General features: G+C 46.0%; 1 protein-coding gene across 2 annotated transcripts in view; it reads right to left on the reverse strand.

Annotated features, from left to right (window-relative positions):
* Positions 1-644: 644 nt before the first annotated feature.
* Positions 645-22,581, reverse strand: part of LOC138515767 (myoneurin-like) — a 562,617-nt gene continuing 540,680 nt past the window's right edge. For both annotated transcript variants that reach the window (XM_069630477.1, XM_069630478.1), the window contains exon 6: positions 645-3,093. In XM_069630477.1, coding sequence (XP_069486578.1) covers positions 2,719-3,093 — 375 coding nt within the window. In that variant the 3' untranslated portion in view covers positions 645-2,718. The remainder of the gene's footprint in view (positions 3,094-22,581) is intronic.

Consider the following 22,581-nt stretch of genomic DNA (forward strand, 5'->3'; position numbering starts at 1 on the left):
GAGATTTGTCCCACGTGACCTCCTAAAATCTGCAGTTTTCATAGTCCAGAAGTGTACAGTCTTGCTGTCCCATCTAAAAAAAAAACAAAAAAAACAACCAGGCTCAAAGGTTATTGGTGGGGTCAAGTTGAAAATAATGCATCAAGGAGCCTGGCATATGGACAGTGATGAAAATAAGATGAAGTGCTCATCTGTCAAATTAAGCACAAATCAAAAACGTCAATTTTCCATGGAGCAGTGCATCTACACTAATAAAACACTTTCACAAAAAAGTAAAAAAAGTGATCAGTTCTGGTTTCTAATACTAATGCATTTGTGCACAATGTGGTGGTTTCACAGCGCATTTTGTCCTTTTAGTGAGGTGGGTGAAGATATGCAAGTTATGCACATTTTTGGAGTGCGAGCCATGGGAGAATGGGCTATGCACAAGTGGCCCTTGAACCCACTGTGAAAAGATGGCATCTCTACAAATGCGTTATTGGTGTTCTAGTCCTGGTCCCTTACATTGACTATATTAAGAAATACCGACTGTAGCAATGCAGTTTATGGTATTAATTTTTATTCTGCTCATTATTAATAATACATCTTAATAAAAAGGTACTCAAATATTTTTTTCCTGAGATAAAACTGAACAACACCCATGCTCTTTTTTCATTTCTTTATTTAATTTTTGACAGTAAACAGGTTCTACCGACTTAAAGTCATTATCAATAAACATATATCCAGTAGGTTCTTAAAATGTGGCACGCATATTCTGACTGGGCAATGCTGTCCTAAGGGAACAGGTTGAGGCAAAAGAAGGTCATCATTAACTTGAATTCAAAATTCCCTAGTTGCATCCATCCCAAATGATCAATATACATAGAGGACTCGTACCGTAGGCCCTCATGAAGTGGAAACTGCATCGTTTTCTTGGTTTGGGCCCTTCTGGTCAACCAATGCTCTTTATCACATGAGCAGTTTGAGGAAGCAATCAGTCAATAATGGTATTTCACAGTGGCGAGTTGAGTCCCTAAATACAAAATACTTTTTTCATGGTGACTTTGCCCACAAATGGTGACGTATATGGCCTCGTTCTTCCACATCACTGCCCAAAGCTCTCTCTAGATAGTGCTTGTTCTCGCACAAGCCTGTGCAAGAACATGCTATGTGTTAAACAAATACTGCCACAAAACTGAAGCAGTGTAGAGTATTAAGCAGGAGCTTGGATATGGCTATCCATTGTTCGTGAGCCCCCCGCCCCCCGCCATACTGTAGTGAATTTCAACTGTGAACAAGTGTTGAACAACAGCCACAGTAGCTTCAGTAAAACTCCCAGTTCGCACACCTTGAAGGTCTCTCCCTTTCAGGTTGGGGTGGGGCAGCAACATCCTTAACATGGAGCAACTGGAAGAACTGTGGGTTCAATACTCCAGATAATTGGTGTCATACTTGTTCTATCTCTGCCCACACTACTGTATGGCCGGACTTGCAGGGCACCATCACGTTCATGATTCCTTCTATGAAAAGGCCTTTGATTAATTCAGAATACATTCTCCACAGTCTTAACTGGTGCACAGGCCCATATATTTATATGTATATTAACCCATTCACTGCTGGGACTTCAATACTTTTCTAAGGAAATTGGAATTTATACATTAGCCCTAAGGGCACTAAAAGAGTTAATAAAAGTAATTATTAATATTACCGCCGTGGCTTTCATAGTCAAGCGGATCTGTCACACTTAGTGCTGCAAATAGTTCCTAAATCAGTCCCAAAGAGCTGCTATCGGAGGGTGAGACAGTGACTAACCAAAGCAGCAAAGGGAGGGACGCTGCCATGGCAAGAAATTGGTACTGTGAGTGTTCAACGATGGTCTTGCATAATCACAATCATTTGGCAGGTGGTCACTTTGTATTAAAAAGGTAAGAGAAAATACTAGAGCACTTCCCATGGCTGCACTCTAATCTTCAGCATTCCCATATCTGTCTTCACTCCTTTGGAAAATAGCCCAATCTTAATTTGTAATACTGTTAATTTTCAGTGGTTGATATGATATGATAGGTTATTTATAAAGCACTTAATGCCCAGAGGTTTCTAAGCGCGGCCATGTCGTCTTGCTTCCAAGGCATGTTGCCCCTGAGCTATCCATTTTAGATCATAACTGTTTACAATGGAGGAAAACAAGTAAAACAATGACAGAGGTTCAAACCTAGCTCGCAAAACGTATATCTTTTCCAACGTGGAGTGTCTTATCAACTACATTACTAATACCATGGTTGGGAATTGAGTACAAGCATGAATAAGTTTAAACACAGAATGGTACATAATTATGTGCCGGGTACCATCGTAGTGGTGGCATTTAATGCCCAAACTACAGGGCAGTATATAATGAAATATGTTGGGTATGGCTAAACATGGCGAATTGGCAGTGTGCTTTGCATCCATCGAAATTCTGTAGATAGAATGGAGAGATGCAGTTAGTTAAGTTTTGGCACTATGAATAGTGAAAAAAAGAAATACATGTTTAGGCTTGCAGAGATGAGGGGTATCCTAATGCAGAAATGCGTACATTGCACGCCAACTGATATACATGTTTACGAAAAGTATTGTACTTGTATAATAAACTTCTGCTAGATTAAGTAATCCTGTTTGTGTACTTTGCCCAGTATACTTAAAACATGTATTTCCTGGGAGAGTCCAAAAGTAACCTTTCCTTCTATTGATTTGTTTCAGTCGTCAGGTGGAACCAGTTGTATCCGGAGTAGCGCTGACACACTCAAGAGGAAGAGGATTTGCTGACTGTGTCTGCTGTTGCTGTGCAAGAGTGGACATAGAGATGTAAGTGAGAGTGACAGGAGCGGCTGTTGCTGTTGAAGATACAGTCTGTTCAACTGGGCCCATGGAGGAAGAGGACGCAGACTGCAGTGTTGAGAGAGTGGTGGATAGAATCTGCTGAAGAAGTTCGTTATTGCTCTTTGCTTGGGGGTGCGAGTTCTTATAGAATCTAGGCGAAGCATGCTCTCTGTTAATTTGAACCCGCATGTCTTCCTTGTGCACAGTTCGAATATGTTTCTTCAGATTGCTCGGATGCCTGCAACCCTTTCCACAGATCTATATAAAGAAATGTACAATTGATTACAACGAGGGTGACATTTTGTAAGCTGCAACCCGCAAAACAAGAACAAGTGTACACATGGAAAGAACAGTGGGCAAATGCACAGGTATAGGCAGAGATTTGCTACACGTTTCTCGCTGCAGCAACTCGTGTGCTGGTGGTCCTTAGTCACCCCTCATATCTTCCGGACTGCTGGACTGTGCTGCCCACAGAGCAGTGGAACAGAACATTGATTTCACCTGAAAGAGTGGCAGGCTGGTATGTGCAGTATAACAAGTTCAGCTCACTCACATGCCCTCCAAATCCCCATAACTCGGTCTCGCCGAATAAATCTAAAAACATCTGATCTGGGGAAATCTCTTGATGCAGATGAAGCTCTGGTAGCTGCTAGAGAGCAAAGAGCAGGACTCACAATGAATCCGTAATTTTCTGACACGCTGATTGGAGATAAAACAATGATAAAAGCAACCTTCCGTTTCCAGTTTGACAGTTTCAGATTACTGGTGGGCAGTCAGCCCTCTAGATAAGGTGCGTATTGTGCTTATTTACGCATCTAATTATGGGAAATACGGATGATTTTTGTTTCTACTGCGTACCATGTACGCTGTGTTTATTAATTAAAAAGAGCATACTTTCCACCACTAGATGGCACTGTAGCAAGCTCCTGCCTTGAGGCAGGCAGGCCCTTCCCTTGCCAGTCTCTCTGAGACATGTATCCTAATCCAGGGCTCAACCCACCCCCTTGGCCCTGGAAGACCTTTCCAGAAACGCACGTGTCCTTCTGCTACGTTTTTTCATTTGTAGAGTAAGCTGAGAGAGGAGGCCACAAACGCGGTGACACCAGCCAGGTAAGCAACCCGCCCTTCTGCTGCAGGCGCTTTTCAATGTAATTTTTATTTTCTGTCTGACAGCCCGGACCGCTATCTGATCGAATCTCGCATGGTCAGGGCTGTCAGAGAGAAATAAAACCGCAATTGAAACCAGTTCAAAGTATTTTGTTTCTTCCAAAGCAAATCCATCTGCTCGGGTCAGATGATCAACCAACTTCCCGTTTCCCAGAGTCACAGTCCCCCTGAGACACAGGCTGTGTCCCTGATGAACTCCACCACAGTGTTGTCGACGCAGCCTGTGTGTCTCGGGGGGGCTGTGACTCTGGGAAACACGTTTCCTTTGTCATCAGCAGCATAGCCTGCCCCCCCACCCTGTGACTCTCTGTTGCCCCCATGCCCCCCATTACCGTGTCATGCCTCCCCTCCCCCCGCGACTGTCTCTGTGCCCCCTTCCCCCCCCGTTATGTGTCTTGCCTGCCCTCCCTCCGCCCACCCCCGTGACCGTCTCTGTGCCCCCTTGCCCCGTTACGTGTCATGCCTCCCCTCCGTCCCCCACCCCCGTGACTGTCTGTGCCCCCTTGCCCCCCGTTACATGTCATGCCTGCCCTCCCTCCACCCGCCCCCGTGACTGTCTCTGTGCCCCCTTGCCCCCCGTTACATGTCATGCCTGCCCTCCCTCCCCCCACGACTGTCTCTGTGCCCCCTTGCCCCCGTTACGTGTCATGCCTCCCCTCCCTCCCCCACCCCCCGTGACTCTCTCTGTGCCCCCGTGCCCCAGTTACCGTGTCATGCCTCCCCTCCTCCCCCCACCCCCCATGACTGTCTCTGTGCCCCCTTGCCCCCCGTTACGTGTCATGCCTCCCCTCCCTCCTCGTGACTGTCTCTGTGCCCCCTTGCCCCCGTTACGTGTCATGCCTCCCCTCCCTCCCCGTGACTGTCTCTGTGCCCCCTTGCCCCGTTACGTGTCAGGCCTCCCCTCCCTCCCCCGTGACTGTCTCTGTGCCCCATGCCCCCCGTTACCGTGTCATGCCTCCCCTCCCTCCCCCACCCCCCGTGACTGTCTCTGTGCCCCCTTGCCCCCGTTACATGTCATGCCTCCCCTCCCTCCCCCCGCGACTGTCTCTGTGCCCCCTTGCCCCGTTACGTGTCATGCCTGCCCTCCCTCCCCGCCCCGTGACTGTCTCTGTGCCCCCTTGCCCCCGTTACGTGTCATGCCTGCCCTCCCTCCCCCCACCCTCCCGTGACTGTCTCTGTGCCCCCTTGCCCCTGTTACGTGTCATGCCTCCCCTCCCTCCCCCCACCCTGCGTGACTGTCTCTGTGCCCCCTTGCCCCCGTTACCGTGTCATGCCTGCCCTCCCTCCTCCCACCCCCGTGACTGTCTCTGTACCCCCTTGCTCCCGTTACGTGTCATGCCTCCCCTCCCTCCCCGTGACTGTCTCTGGGCCCCCTTGCCCCCATTACGTGTCATGCCTCCCCTCCCTCCCCCGTGACTGTCTCTGTGCCCCCATGCCCCCCGTTACCGTGTCATGCCTCCCCTCCCTCACCCCACCCCCCTGACTGTCTCTGTGCCCCCTTGCCCCGTTACGTGTCATGCCTCCCCTCCCTCCCCCCACCCCCCGTGACTGTCTCTGTGCCCCCTTGCCCCCGTTACCATGTCATGCCTCCCCTCCCTCCCCCCGCGACTGTCTCTGTGCCCCCTTGCCCCGGTACATGTCATGCCTGCCCTCCCTTCCCCCGCCCCTGTGACTGTCTCTGTGCCCCCTTGCCCCCCGTTACGTGTCATGCCTGTCCTCCCTCCCCCCACCCCCCGTGACTGTCTCTGTGCCCCCTTGCCCCCCATTACGTGTCATGCCTGCCCCCCCCGCCCCGTGACTATCTCTGCCCCCATGCCCCCCGTTACCGTGTCATGCACCCCCGACCCCCGTGACTGTCTCTGTGTCCTCTTGCCCTCCCCGTTACGTGTCATGCCTGCCCTCCCCCACGACTGTCTCTGTCCCCATGCCCCCGTTACTGTGTCATGTCCCTCCGCCCCCCTTGACTGTCTCTGTGTCCCCATGCCCCCCGTTACAGTGTGTCATGCGCACAACTTATTTTTTGGTGTGTTTTTATAGCGCTGAAAATAAAGTGGCTAAATCAGGATATTTTTCTTTTGCATCATATTGTTTTCCATTCAGGATGTGGAAAATAAAGGTACAGTGATATTATTTTGCCCCAACATGCTGCTATAAGGATTTACATGTTGTCATGATGCTTTAGTATGCAATTTGGGTATTTTGCAAGTAATCTCTATAGGACAGTATTTTTGTAGGTCTTGACACCCAAAACTTAAATATTTGTAAGTATAGAATGGAAGAAAGTGGCCATGCCCAAATTGAAAGAGTGGGTTAAAATCCCTGCTTCGCTGTTTAGCGTAAGTGTGTGATCCTGGGCAAATATTGTAATCTCACCCTAACTTCAACTGCAAAAAATGGAGTGCTTATGAATGATTACGTGTACACCCTTACTACAATAGGACAGTTTTAATAAGTGTAGGGCCACATTGGTGTACGCGGGTGCTCCTCTGCTAGTAGCTCCAATATTGCCCATGGAAATGCATTAATTTAAAGGTTTTTATAAGCTAATAAAAAAAAAAAGAAATGCATTATTGCTGCGCTGGCCCGCCTCCAATCTCGTAACACTGGATTTGACAGGCAGACAGTCCCACCAGCCATTCAGTGCACCAGAAATTCTAGTATAGCAGACTGTGGTAGAACCAGCATTACATTTTCTCCCCTGTTGCTCCCAGCAACTGAAGTGGTTTGGGCCGTCCAGAGTACTGCCCCCCACTCTGCAATGTCCCTGTTATGCTATGATATTGAGTCTTTCATTGCACACCATCTGCCATTTGGACACTTTCTAGGACCTTCGGGATCTGCAAGAAGTGGGTGTTTCAGACTTAAAAGAGAGAGTTAACTGATTGTAACATTGAAGCTGCACTAGAATAGTCTCATTACAAGTAAGAAGTTAAATGCCCTTACACAAGTAAGTTTGCCACCCCTCCACCGTCTCTGAAGTTAGTGCTTCTCCCAACATTTGAAGGGTTAGCCCTGTCTAAATTGTACCCCAGGTGCACCCCTGGATGTGTGCAGTTGTACTTACAAGTTATTTCATGGCAGAATATTTTCCGCAAGTGTAATAAAATGGTTAAAGGCAAGCCAGACAACTTTGAGCTACAACTCTTTTTGTCTACGGGTCTGATTTTACATATGCACTGGGTGTATATGTTGGATACGTATTACTCTCTTGCAGAGGAGAAAACACATTTTTACTCTCTTGAAATTGCATTTACTCTCTAATTTCAAAAATCATGCGTAAAATACCTCAAAATCTTATCTGGAGCACTGTGGGCAGTGTTTCAATAGTGGTTTTGATAATGCAAAAAGAACTACATTAATATTCAAAATGGGATAAAACCTCTGAACGGGAGGAAACTGATTAAATGACACATTTGTATCACAGGCAAAAGTGTGTTGAACCACTTTGCTTGAATACCTTCGATAGCCATGTCAGCAGAAAAAACATCCTCCAATGAACAAACAAAAAAAGATGTATTTGCTCAGCAAGCAAGCAAATGCAGAGGTTTAGCCATTTGCTAACGTGCTGTCATTCGTACAGGTATTGGCCTTCATACGAGTTTGGCAGTAAGTGGTGTAATTGGCAGTAAATCCGTTACTGCCTCATTTACCACAATGTCGAATTGTAGGACACCAAAAATGGGTGTTTATTCCGCCAGAGCCACAGGATTAGACCTGGCGGAATTACCGCCAGAATCACAAATGCTAATCTGCCAAATTCCAGGTCAAACTACTGCAGAAATACCATTGAAAAATGGCAGTAGTTGCACCAAAAATGCAGTACAGTTACCTCCACCCAGAAAGGTGGAGGTAACATCATGCAGGTGATGTAATCCAGCACAAGTGCAAATAATATCCCCCTGGGCTCTGACGGATGGCCAAATGGTCTCACAGTATCTCTTGGACAGGAACTCCATAGGAGAGCTGCTGACCCTCATAGAGGCAGATCTCCAAAGCGCCATACACACCAGAACTGCAATCCCACCACTGCATAAACTGGTGTCTGTCCTCCACTTCTGTGCCACAGGTGCATTCCAAAAGACTATGGGGATGCTGCATGGCATGTCCCAGCCAACATTCTCAATAGCGCTTGCACAAGCGTTAGACACGTTCATGCGGCATGCCTATCAACACATCCTGCTGCCCACCACCCAGACCCACATGCATGCAACAATGGCAAGATTGTTTGCCATTGCCCATTTCCGTAATGTTGTAGCAGAAGTTAACTGCACCCAGGTGGAAGCGGTGCACCCCAGGAAGTGGAGCCTGAATACAGGAATCGTAACCAGTACCATCCAATAAACATCCAGATGATCTGTGATGCAGATATGACCATCAACCACCCCTGATTCCATGGTCCTGTGCAATGTTCCCTCTAATTATTTTTCTTTATGTGTGGAAATGATTGGCCTGTGTGTGCACACTAATTTCCACGTGTGCAACGAACTAACAAGATACGCCACTTTGTGAGCATGCGTAGTTGGTGAGCAATCATCTCCAAAGAGTGTTTGGAAGAGAATTTTCTGTTCCCATCAATAGCAAATTCATTACAAATCAGTGTAAAAGGTGCATTTTACAGCATTTTTTCCAACGATATAGATGTAAATATTGAATTTGTTATTATAAAGAGAGCTCATCAACCTGTCCAGGACTTCAAGATCTGACACAGTACCTAGCAAAAGCACTACTGTGCAGAGAAAAATATGTGTATGCACAAAGCATTGTACGCTCAGTATGAACAATAGGTTTAGTTGTGGGTATTCGTTTTTTGACACTGCTCAGAGCAATGCAGAAAGTGTTTTGTGTAATTGGAAGAAGACACTTTATTACAAAAAACAAATATTGTAATTGTATTTGATGTGGCTAGAATAAAATTCAACCTGTCCAGTATTGGCAGGTGGAATAATAACTAAAGGGAATGTGTCAGAAAACTGCCAATGTGAGTTAATGTGCCACTTTAATTAAGTAGTTTCAGGGGCAGTAGAGCTCTAATACTTTGAGTAAGGATGAAAATTGCATCACAATAACTGTATCACCGAATATGATGATCAGAATTCCTGGGTCTCTGCTTACTATCCGCATTGCATTGTCCTGTGAACAAAGCGGTGATAACACTTACACAAGAGTAGGCTTATAGCTAAGAGGCAAATGCACAAACTATTTTTACTCCCTAAAAACAGGAAAATAAGCCCAACATAAATGGGAAACAATGAACATATGGGAGCTTAACCCACTGCTCTTACCCACAATGATCCACTGATATGTCTGAATCAGTGACCATCAGAGCAGTGGCATAGGAAGGAAATGTAATATTATCACTGCCCAATTATTAGAGGAGTGTTAAGGCAAAAGAACATCTTGTAATAAGCATAAAGTATCCCCGTTGACAAAGCTAATTTCTATTTTACTCCCTGAAATAAAATCTTATCTTGTAACACTGACATAGGAAGTGAAATGACAGGGCACACAATACAGCCTATAGTTTGGCCCAAAGGTCCTCAACACCTCCGAAACAAAAATCAACAAGAGCATTACTAAAGTTTCTTGTGGAGACCCTCTGAAGAATATTCCCATATATTTATCTTTTAAGTTAATATCAGCAATGCTCAGAAGTGCAACAGAATGAGTACCTTCTTCTATAACTAGTCACCCCCTCTCCTGCAATTCACTGTTTTCAGTTAAACCAGATGCATGGGAATGCTAGAGGCAATAAACACAGAACACAAGGTCATATTGAAAAGCTGTCAGCAGCAGAGCATAGAAAGACACAGAAGGTGTTGTTTCCTAGACTGTCACTAGAGATTCCTAGCCTTTAGCAAACAGATAACACATGTCCTTCACTGTACTGTAGTGTCAAAAAATGTGACTTGAAAATTTCCAATTTGTTCGTCACCACCAAGGAATGTTCTCCTGTGCCCTTCCCTTTGTACCCCTTTCCGGCTCCTGTGCTAGCATCCAATACAAGTCGACGGGGCTCTGTAAAAAGTGAGGGATTGTAGCAGCAAAACTCTCACTGGGATATGTTCATACCCACAAAAGTTTGCAAGCAAAGAACAAGTTACTTCTTACCTTGCAACATTCTTTCGACGGGATGTTCCTCTGACGTATTCCTTATCTTTGATAATACATTTCCAGCTTGCTGGCCTCGGAATTTTTTTCTGTAGAGGGCGCTGCGCGTCGATGTCCGCGGAGTCGATGTCCCTCGACGGCCACCGTATCGGCGCTGACGTCACCATGCCCATAAATAGCCACGCGCGGCGTCCGTTGCTCAGTTCCGTTTCGTAGCATAAGAAAAGTCATGCCTGAATTGGTTATTGACCTTGAAGGAGCGTAAGCTGCAACCACAAGGGAAGTATTACTGCGGGGATGGATGGGAGGGGCGATAAGGAATACGTCGGAGGAACATCCCGTCGAAAGAACGTTACAAGGTAAGAAGTAACTTGTTCTTCGAAGGGATTGTGTCCTCCGACGTATTCCTTATCTTTGATAGACTCCCATAGCAGTGGCATGCAATTGGAGGTGGGAGTAAGAATGTTATGTATCCCTTTAGGGATGGACCAAATGTAATACGGCCTTGCCAAATTTGGTCTCTTGACTAGTGGAGGAATCCAGGTTGTAAAATGTTGTGAATGTATGTGCGGACGACCATGTGGCAGCCGCACATATGTCTCTGACTGGTACCCATCTTTGGAGAGCCGAAGAGGCTGCAATACCCCTGGTTGAATGAGCCTTAAGATTTTGGGGTGGCTCTTTCCCTGCCAGTTTGTAACATTCCAGAATGGCCAAAATAATCCACCTGGAAATGGTTTGTTTTGTTATGGGTAGTCCCAACTTGTGACCTGAGTATCCTACAAACAGTTGGTCTGCTTGCCTGATCCTAGCCATTCTGCTGATGTAAAAGCTGAGAGCTCGCCTTGGGTCCAGCCTATGTAGCCTTTCTTCCTCTTTCCCTGGATGGGGAGGAGGGTAGAACGAAGGTAAGGTAATTTTCTGAGTAATATGAAATTCAGAAACCACCTTTGGGAGGAAATTAGGCTTCACCTGTAGGACAACTTTGTCCTTGTGGAAAATTGTATGTGGGGGTTTACAGGAGAGAGCTTGTAGCTCGCTCACCCTCCTAGCAGATGTTAGTGTTACCAATAGGACAGTTTTAAGCGTGAGAAATCTCAGTGAACAAGAGTGAAGTGGTTCGAATGGAGTGCCCATTAGGAAGTTTAAGACTAAATTTAAGTCCCATAAGGGAACTTGGAATGGTTTTGGAGGATAAACATTAGTTAATCCCTTGAGAAATTGTATCACTAGAGGTAGTTTGAAATACGATGGTTCCTCCGCAGTACACTTGAAGATTGAAAGTGCTGCGAGATAGCCTTTTACAGTGCCAACCTGAAGGCCTGAGTTTGCCAAGTAGAGTAGAAAGGATAACACCGTTGGTGTACCACATGAAAAAGGGTCGATATTCCCTTCTCTACACCAGATGCAAAATTTGTTCCAATGGCAGCGGTATAAAGACTTTGTTGCTGGCCTTCTGGCCAAAAGCAACACCTCCATGACATCATCAGGGAGATCCCAATCCTTGTACCTCACCCTTTCAGAAGCCAAGCGTGACGGTTGAGGGTTCTGATGTCTGGATGGAGAACCTGACCTCCCTTCTGCGAGAGAAGATACTCTTTGAGTGGAAGACAGACTGGAGGGCAGATGGACATATCTAGAAGGTCCGGGTACCACGTTCTCCTGGCCTAGTCCGGGGCAATTAGGATCATGGTTTTCCGGAATCTTTTCAACCTCCTGATCATTTGAGGAATAACAGGGACTGGTGGAAACGCGTAAAGGAGTGGAAACTCCAGGTCCACTACGAACGCGTCTCCTAGAGCTCCTCTCGGGGGAAATTCCCTTGAACAGAACAGATCGCACTTCTTGTTGGTGCTTGTGGCGAACAGATCCACCTGAGGGGTTCCCCAAAGGGCGAAGATCTCTTGAAGGACTTCCTGAGCTAGCTCCCACTCGTGGGAGACTGTGCTCTGCCTGCTCAGAGTGTCCGCTGTCAAGTTCTTCTCTCCGGCTAGGTGGACTGCCGATAGAGAGATTCCTTCTCGAATTGCCCAAGACCAGAGCTGCATTGCCTCTCTGCACAGTGGCAGTGACCCTACGCCTCCTCTTTTGTTGAGGTAGTGCATGGCCACCGTGTTGTCCGTCATTATCAGGACATTTCTCCCCTGTACTGATGGCAGGAAAGCTTTCAGCGCTAGTCTGATCGCTCTCAGCTCCAATAGGTTGATGTGTAGTCTGGACTCCGATGGAGACCAACGACCGCTGATGGTCAAGTCGTTGGCATGGGCTCCCCACCCCGTGAGTGAGGCGTCTGTGACTACTGTTATCTCCGGCCATGGTTGCCAAAACAGTTCTCCTTTCAAGATGTTCTCTGGATAGGCCCACCATTGAAGGTCGCGGGCTACTTTGTCTGGAATCCGGAGGAGATCTGTCATTCTCCCTGAGAATTGCGACCACTGAGTTCTCAGTGCCCACTGAAGAGATCTCATTCTCAGGCGTGGATCCCTTCCCTCCTTAGACTCGCAGCCACTACCGACATTAACTTGGTGAAGACCCTCGGGGCGGAGGTCAGCCCAAATGGTAGAACTCGAAATTGATAATGAGAGTCGCCAATTGCGAACCTCAGGTATTTCCTGTGTTTGGGATGGATTGGCACATGGAAATAAGCATCCTGAAGGTCCAGAGATACCAGCCAGTCCTGGAGCTGGAGGGCCTGAAGGATCTGAGAGAGAGTTACCATCTTGAACTTGTCCTTCCTGAGGAACTTGTTCAATTCTCGTAAGTCCAGGATGGGTCTCAGTCCTCCGTCCTTCTTTGGTATGAGAAAGTAGGGGGAGTACCAGCCCTTGTTCCTGTCCGTTACAGGTAACGGTTCTAAGGCACCTTTCTCTAGCAGGTCTATAATTTCCTGCAAGAGGAGCGGATCTGGAACTTTTAGAGAGCTGTTCCCCGGTGGATGGCTCTGAGGGATGCGTAGAAAGGGTAGGCAGTAACCCTGGGCAACTGTCTCCAATGCCCAAGCATCTGACGTTATAGCCTGCCATTCTGTCAGATGGTGAGTTAACCTGCCCCCTTACAGGTGTCTTGTGTGGAAAGACCTCAGAGTGGTTTGGGGGCGGCTGATGCAGATGCCGAGGGTAAAGAGGCACCTGCTGCTGCTGCGGCCTTAGTACCTTTGACCCGTCCACCTCGGGTGGATCTCCTTTGGCCTCTTTGAGCCGGCGAAGGCGCAGACAAACCCATGAATTCAATAATTCTTGCCATCAGGGTTCTATAGGGTGTTTCGGCATGTTCCCCTGGGTCTGGCTTAACAAAATCCACTTCTGGGGAAGTGTCCAGCCCACTTGCCTCATGTAATGACTCCTGTAGGTCTTTCAACCTTCTTTCCTCAGAGGTGAAATCCTCTGAAACAGGTAGTGTGGTCCTCTGCAACTCGATGGTTTCCCGTTCAGAATCTTCCCCTTCTTCATAAATTGAAGATAATCCAGGGTACTCTGACCTCTGAAACGGTATAAAACCCATTTCTAAGGCAGAAGGAGCCAAATTCGTCATTATTGGGCGAGAAAACATCGATGTCGTCGACACCGATGTGACAGGCTTCGAAGGCGCCTAAAATGGCGTCGAGAAAACCGGAAGAGGCCTCGAAGAACTCGAGAGGATCGGGATCCTACTCGAGGACATCGACGACGGTCTCGGCGTCGTGCCGGAGGCTCTTGGAATCACCATTTGCTGTGGAGTAGCCGTGGTCTTCTCTTTCATCGGCGTCGATGTCGGCGTCGACGATGGCGTCGAGTCGATCAACCGATGCGTCAAAGAACCCTTCGACAACGGCATCGATGGCGCCGATCCATGCGTCGAAGGAATCTTTGACGACGGCGTCGAAGACAGTGCCTTCTTACCCGATGGCCCGTGGCGCTCTCGGGTGGAATGTTTCGCTGGGTGCTGCGACTCGCGGCGTTTTGATTTTTTGGGTTTTTCACCCGGGGTATCACCCTCAGCTGTCTTCGAGGGGGACAAGGCCGCTTTCTCGAAGACGCTTAACATTTTCTTCCTGAATTCCTCCCACTCAGCCTGAGAGCTGTGTTTTGTGGGGCAGGAGACCCTTTCTGGGGAAATAGAAGACGACGAGGAAGGGGATCTTTGACGTCTCTTCTTTGAGTGTCTTGATCTCGATGAATGGTGGGAGCTGCTTCGAGATCTAGAATGGGAATGTTTTCAACGGTGAGGAGACGAATGCCTCGACTCGGCCGAAGAAACTTTCGAGGAGGTTTTGACTGCCTTACCTCTCTCGAGCTTCCCCTTGCGCTCCTTCAAGGCTTTCGCCGTCATGGACATGCAGTCCTCACACTCCGAACAATGGTGCTCGGCTCCCAAGCACCACAAGCAGATCCTGTGTGGATCCGTTATCGAAATTTTTTTACTGCAGTTTCGACATTTTTTGAAGCCGGATCGCGGCGTTGTCAGTTCCGATGAAGATGCCATCGAGAATGAGTTGGTATATTTCGAGTAGATGTAGATTAGATTATCTGACTGAACTGAGCAACGATGTTCCGAGGCCCCACGAAGCGCGGAAAAACGGAACTGAGCAACGGATGCCGCGCGTGGCTATTTATGGGCATGGTGACGTCGGCGCTGATAATTTCCGAGGCCAGCAAGCTGGAAACGTATTATCAAAGATAAGGAATACGTCCGAGGACACAATCCCTTCGAAACATATTTATAACCTCTTCATGATATTTTGGGCAATTTAAGAAAAGTTCAAGAATGTGCATGTACACAATCATTTTGATGTACATATAATATTGTTTCCAATGTACCCGACCCTAATATTGTTGGGCAGGATTACACAAGCTCCCAGAAAAACCGTTTTTGGATTTATGAAATCTACCATATCATTTGTTAAGATATGTGCCCAATAGAACTCTGAAACATGCTAAGTAAATGATATTGTAATGTTGCTCTCCACTTATAGGGTAATGCTAGCAATGCTAAAATAGGTGACGCTGAGCATGACATTTACCTACTCAAAATCCTTAGAAGGTAAGTAATATTTGAGCTTTAAAATGGTTAACTTGCAAGGGGAACAATTCAAAGTGATTGTGTGACATATGTACAAAGGAGGGAAGCATGAGGATAAGGTTACACATCCAAGTAGCCTGCTTACTTACAGTCAGTATCTGATTTTTTAACTGACATTTGGGTTACATAGTATGGGTCGGCAACACTTTTGCTAAGCCACTATGAGTAACAGAAATTCTGTTTCTTCAACGTTATTCATATTGCAACAAACATAAAACAAGTGGATGTAGGTACACGTTGGGTCAACTTTTGCGAAGATTGAAGATTGAAGGTTGGCTGGTAATATCTAAATATGGCCTGAGGTGGAAGCGAGAGTCGTAAGGTACAATGTGGTAGAGTCAAGTATCGGAGTCCTGAGCGGGGAGGGAAAGATCCCAGCTGCTCACTTGGCTCCCCTAAAAGCAGTACAAAACACAAAAAGGACTGTTCGGGGTTGCCAACTGTGGGTTGCCCAATTATATTGTCACACCAAAAAACCACATAGGTTAAGTAATTCTACAAGTTGAAAAGTACCAACGTGTTTTGCCATTATCTCAATCGTGCCTTTGTGAACAGTATAGTGCTAAAAGGCACATGCTAAGTTGGAGGAACTGGGCATATGTTGTCTGCTATTCAAATTAATAGTTTCAAGTTTTATTGTGGATTCTATGTCTAGCAGAGGCAGTTAAAAATCAAAAAGATAAAAAAAGAACCAAAATTTACAAAAAAAAGTTGTCAAAAACAAAGAATGAAAGACGGTTTGTCCTCTTGTGCGGTGTTAGTTGAGAATTGGTACATACACCTTTACAGTGGGCTCACTGCTGTAGAAACTACTTGCAGTTGATATGATTTATTTTCAGTTTTGTAGAGTCAGAGAAACCCCACTTAAACACTAGAGATTCCTACTCGTCGTTAGGTTGCTCTGTTTAGTTTTTTTCGCTGTTCGTGATGTATCTCTGTCAGTTTTTTCAGGAGAGATGTGAAGAAAAAACAATCTTCTGCTGTGACATTATTTACTTCTCACTAGATTAGAATGTTTTTGAGGCTTTGTTTTTTACAACGTTTTTTTGTAAATTTTGGTTCTTTTTTATCTTTTTGATTGTAGAATTGTAGAATTAATTCTCCTAAAAGCAGTCCACAATGCTGCAGCGTGTCTTATTATCAGTGAACTACATTGGCTTCCTCTCAGTGCCAGGATACTGTTCATGACTGCATGTATCATCTACAAAGCAGTCACAAGTAGCACAACAGCATACCAGGTTGCTAAGTTCCACATATCTGGTGGCACATGCTCCTTGCACAGCAAAACAACCAGCTTGAATCACAATTCGCCTGCAAAGAAAGGACCCGAAAACAATCCTTCTCACGTCAGGCACACACAGTCTGGAACTCAATCCAGTGTCGGCTCGGAATGCCCTCACAATTCTCCAATTTCATAAAACCTATCAAAGCATGGCTTTTTCAACACCACCTGACCAAGGACTAATTCCAATGGAAGCATATACCGAAGCACAGACCTCAACTCACAGTTATACTCTACTGTTAAAAGATGCCAGCCACATGCTGGCTACTCTCACTCTGTACAGTGCTCCGCTACTCTCAAGCTGGGTCACAGCTTTAAACAATAAAATAAAAAATAAAGGCTATTTGGTTACTGTCTGCAGGCATATCTTCTTTTTTTACAATTTTATTTTAAAGCGGTTGCAACAGCGGAGGAAATGCATCAATACAAAGCGTATAAAACATTGGAGCTCAGAGGTTGGTTGTGGCCGAGTGCACCCTTCCCCTCCGTTCACAATTCTTCCTTCTGACCCACTGTTCCTGTCTTTTACTGGTCCATCCACTCGGGACCACTCGTTACCAGATCAGTAGTGTCCCTGCAGGCATATCTTAATGAAATCTTCTGTTCATGGAACCAATTTTCCATATTCGTTCTTAACCTCCTGAGAGAGTTTTCTGTTTTTAGGGTTTTTAAGGTCATGTTTTCATTGTAGGGTAAAATAAATAGGCTAGACCTGAATATTAAGACTAGTTAGTATAATTTAGCTTTATTGAAGTAACTGATGTGGCTTGTTCCTTATTAATTCGTGACAAGGTGGGAATCGTCTGTGTACGCTGCTAAAACTCTTCTGAGCGGAACCCAGAAGGAAGTTGGTGCAACGCACATGCGCACAGCTTAGAGGGAACATTGGTCCTGAGGACAGCACCCTCCTTGCATATATGGACACACACTGAGAACAGTGAACCTGGTTATTGGGCAAGTATTACATCTGATAATGATGCAGAACAGTGGCATACATGGAGACAGGCATGTGACCACATGTGAGGAAACCACATGTCCCATGAACCATTTCCCATGTGGCACTCAGTAGCCCATGGCCTTAAATCCATCAAGTGCTGGGCACAGTGACACCTGAGAACATACTGCATACTCCTGCACGTGCCCACACACAGCACCCCAATCCTGCCAACCCGCGTGCAATACAGTGAGTCAGACCCGCACGCATGTCAGCACACGATAGTCAATTTCAGGACAATAGGGAATGTAATTAGCATGCAGAAGCAACATTTCCTTCTTCTGTGCCCGCAGTTAAGAAATCTGAGGCCATTCCTCAAAGCCTCGGGGACTTGTTCTGCTCTCGAAGCACTGGAACATTGTAAATTAACAGATGATGTGGAAAGGGTCTGCAGAGTAGCTAAATTCATTAACTGTGCATGGTTGGCAAGAGGTAAAGCAGTACGACTAACTAGGATACTGACTACTTGTGTATGTAAGATGTTTCTGCCCTTCATTTATTTGGGGAGGGGGGGCTGTGGGAGTTCTCTTCCTCATAAAGGGTACATTTAGTAGGCTACCTTTAAAATGATTATTATTTTTTTAATCTTCTCTAGGTTGGCCAATTTTATTTAAACTTAACTAATGCGGTTGCAAGTATTCTCCCCCCTATATTTGGTGATGGTTAGTCCTACTCATGTATAACGCGTTTTCATTTAATGTAATTAGGGCACTGATTAATTTACTTCTTCACGTGTATTATTTTGTCCTTAAGATGTAATCCCCCTGTTTTATTTCCAACTAACTGATGGGGTTGCAGGCATTCTTCCCACTATATCTGGTAATGGTTAGTTCTACTCTTGCATGACCCATTTTCATCAACTGCAACTAGGGCACTGATTCATTTACCGTTTGATGTGTAGTTTCTCGATCTTATATATAGCCTGGTTTTTAACGTAATTAGAGCATTGATTAATTTATTATTTTATATGTACTTTCTTTTTCTTAAATGTGTTATATACTATGATGAAGTTGTATGTTGTATTGTTGTACTCTTAATGGCATAATGCAATTAAGAGTACAACAATAAAGAAATAAAGAGTTTGATGATGATAAATTGTAATGCTAAACACTCTTCGTCCTACCTGCTCTAGGTGACTCAGGCTATCCGCTGCTACGATAGTTGTTCACAGCAGTGAGGAACCGGGGTAAACCGCAGGAGTCAGTCTACAATGAGGCACACATAAGAACCAGGACATGCATAGAACGCATGTTTGGACTCCTCAAGGGAAGGTTCAGGTGCCTTCACCAGCCAGGACGGGGCACTATACAGGGAGGATAGCTCAGGGGCAACGTGCTCACCTTGGAGGCAAGACGACATGGAGCACCACATGTTTGATCCCGGGTCCGTGCTTAGAAACCTCTGGGTAATGAGCGTGTTATAAATAACATATCATAACATATCATACATTCCAGAAAAAGTGGGTAGGATTGTTGTCACTTGCACTATACTGCACAACATGTGCATACACAAGACTATACCCATGCCTCCACATGAGGACATGGCACGTCCCAACTCAAATAGACATGAGGAATTGAGGGTAGGACATATTGTAATTCCAACTCTATTCACATGTATCATTCTAATGAAATGACCACTGGATCTAATGGCTCTAGTTGAAAGTGATTTATTGTAAAACTGTGCACCTAATCCCCAACACCATCCCCCTCTCCGCACCCTCATCCCCAGCATCATCCCACTCCCCATCCTTGTGGTCTCCAGTCTGTCCAATAAAGTGTCCACTACTTCCTCCTCTGGTCCTCTTTCAATGTAGGAGTGGTTGCATGACTTGTGCATTGCTTGGAGCGCCTTGCTGTCATGGTTGCCACTGATCCCTCAGTAGGGGCGTTGACACAGAACTAGAAGGTTCCCTGCCCCAAAGGGGCTACAGTACAAGGGTGATGGTCCTGGCCATTGTCTCATGTGAGGCCAACATTTGCTCTGCCAACTCCCTAACCCCCTGACTCATTAGGGTGTTCTGGCACTGGATTCTGCTGCATGCCAACACAGACAGTCCAGGGAAGTGGCCACCTGCCTGGAGGAACCCAGCACTACATTGCTTGCATTGCTGAGAGTGTCCCAGTTGCTCCTGGGCTACCTGATGCCTTGCCTCCTGCTGCTGCTTGATCTGGGTAAGCTTCTCCCACTTCTACCAGATGACATTCAGGGTGTGGTCCTGCACTGCACTGGCCCAGGAGACCGATGGGGATGCCTTCCCTCAATGTCAAATGCCCTCAGGACAGTGATAACGGATGGCACGGCGAGATGACAACGGGGAGGGAAAGGACTGCCTGGGCAATATGCTGGTTCTGGGAGATGAATCACAGGACATCTGCCTCGCACAGGAAGATGCAGAGGTTGAGGCAGTGGTGACAGTCTCTGATCGCACAGTGTCAGCAGGTGCAGTGGCCTGGTCCTATGCCTGCATGTCGTGGGCAATTGGATGGGTGGGTTGGTCCTTAGACTCCCAGCAGTGGTGGGAGGTGGCTCAGTGGTTGGAGGTCCTGCTGCCTCCATCATGGCTAGAGTTGGTGACATGATTGTGGCAAGTGTGCCTGTGACCCCAGATGTGGCAAAATTAGTGGACTTGGACAGGGGTGTTTTCAGTGTCTTATGCCCTTTTTGCTACTTCCTGAGGCAGGTGAGACAAAGGTGCTGCTGCCTTCCATGGGGTCCTGGGTGTTTTGTGGGCCTGTTAGGAGACAGGAAATAGTGCATCAATATGTAGTAGGGTGTGCTCATATGTAGTGTCATATGTACTATGGTGTGATAGGGTTCTAGGGCCCCATGGGGTTCTACTTCATGTGGCAGACAGTATGATGGTTTTCTGCTTTGATGGTTGTGTGTGTATTTGAACAGTCGGGAATGTGTGTCTTGCCTGCACTGTGGTGTCATGTGCTTCACAGTTGTGCAAGGTCATAATGGTAGGGCAGGCCCAATGTTGCTTCTATATTCTGTTGTACTGTCAGCTGAGCGGTGCCCTACTAGGTATGGGGGTGTGATTGCGACATTAAATGGGATACAAACTTCATGGAGTCCTTACAACTACTGGTCTGTTGCACTAGTTGTAATTTGATTAATTTCCATTTTTTATGTGTGTGGCAGCAGTTTGGCTGATGTGTCTGTCCATGGGTGGTCGGTATGCTGGCAAGTGGTGGTGGCGATGTGGCATGCGATTAGGTGACTGTCCATGATACTTGCTGTTCCATGGTAGTTGTATGTGTCCCACATCATGTCCTCTCCATTCTACAAGGTGAATATTTAAGGGGGTTCACACCTTCCATGCATCCTGATGTACTGTCGTGTGGTGTCACATTGTTAGCTTGTACATTGTTTCGGTTATTCTCAGCCGGAATCATGGAAGTATGTGTATGTCAACATGCTTTTGGAGTTGTTGTGAATAAGGCCCATTATTCACTCATGTACTCACTGGGTTCTTCCTGGCTGCTGGGTTCTGCTGGACCTACACCCTCCAGACCCACCATGTGGAGGATGCTGCTCACCTTCTCCTCCTAGGGGGTCAACTGCAGTGGGGCAACTGTTCCTCCACCAGTGACTGCTGTCTCCCTACGGTGGTTTGAGATGAGGGTGCGGACTCGAGTTTTGAGGTTGTTCCATTCATTCAGCATCTCCTCACTGCCCCGTCTTTTTATGTGGTCTAACTGCAAGAAAGGCTAAATTGAGGTGGACAGAGCATAAATCTAATGTCCGTACACATCAATCTCATTCACCAGTAGCACAACATTTTGATATAGCACAACATAATTTAGCTCAGATTAGATTCATCATTTTAGAACATGTAAGGTGTCCAAAACGAGGAGGCTATATAAAAACTCTGCTTCACCAAAAAGAGATATTTTGGGTAAAGTGACTAGATGCCTTAAATGCAAAAGGGATGAATTTAGAATTCGACCTGACATGTTGTTTGTGAAATAAATTGAGTGCGTTTACCTAACGTGTTGAGATCATAAGAAGATAAATAACACTATATGTTGTTGATATTTGTGACAACTTGCAAAGGGAATCATTTGTTTTAACAATGACTACTATAGTCTAAACTTTTTACAGTGTTATCTGTAAACATAGCTGTTGCTATGATAACATTGTTCCTGTGAGAACATCAACAAATATGGTGATTCCAATTGACAGTGGGTATAAGATGGGATGGTCTGTGTATTATCCTTATGAAATGTTCAGGTACTAAAGTCGAAATATATGCAAAGAATGCACTGGTTTGTCATCTAAAATAGTAGTCAACACCAATGCAAACTGGGCAGCAGATAAGTCACTTTGAATTATTTTGATGCTTTGACTAGAAGTTGTTAAATGGCGGGTATGTCACTCTACGACATGCTCTACAAGTCACTTCATCCTTGTGATGCAGTTGGTCCAATTGTAAACGTATATACATCTACAACATAGAATGTCCATGAATATAGTTATAAAGTTCGCTGTTTTGCGAGTGGCTGTTTGCTCTATTATAAATTGGCTCCCAAGTTGGGGTAACAATAAGGTATTTATACTTGAGTGATGGATAAGATATTATTTCATAAGGTAGCCCTGGATAGATCCTGGACTGAGTTATATATGGAAGTGAAGGGCGATATAATTGAGATTGTGGCACATTACAAAATGGCTGCCATAATATCATTAAAGGCATGGTCTAGTAAAAAATGTTATTGTCCCAACGGGTCGGCCATGTTTTTTTAAGCCTTAGTGGCTCGATTTTAGAAAACTTTCCTATGGACCTTACCCAAGTTTTCGTCCATTAAACGCACTCGAAAACAAGCACCAGGGAGCCGCCATTTTCTGATAATCCTATCTTTTCCCCGATCGCCCTGGCGGACCTGCTTTTGCGGCACTAAATCAATTCCCCCGCCCCTGAGCCTGTCATCAGCAGGCTCGTACCGCCCATTTCCCAACGCCAAAGCACGTCTTGTGTCAACATTCGCTGCGCTTCAGCTAATGACGTGTCGCCATGGAAATGGCAGGACGCCTCTCTCCTCAATAAGTATAAACAGACCGTTTCACAACACACAGCAGCCGATTTTCGATTCCATTCCTCTCTCTGTGTTACTTTGAGTATTCTGTGACTCGT

This window comes from Ambystoma mexicanum, chromosome 6q (assembly GCF_040938575.1).
Source record: "Ambystoma mexicanum isolate Mex_15411 chromosome 6q, UKY_AmexF1_1, whole genome shotgun sequence".
Lineage (NCBI taxonomy): Eukaryota > Metazoa > Chordata > Amphibia > Caudata > Ambystomatidae > Ambystoma > Ambystoma mexicanum.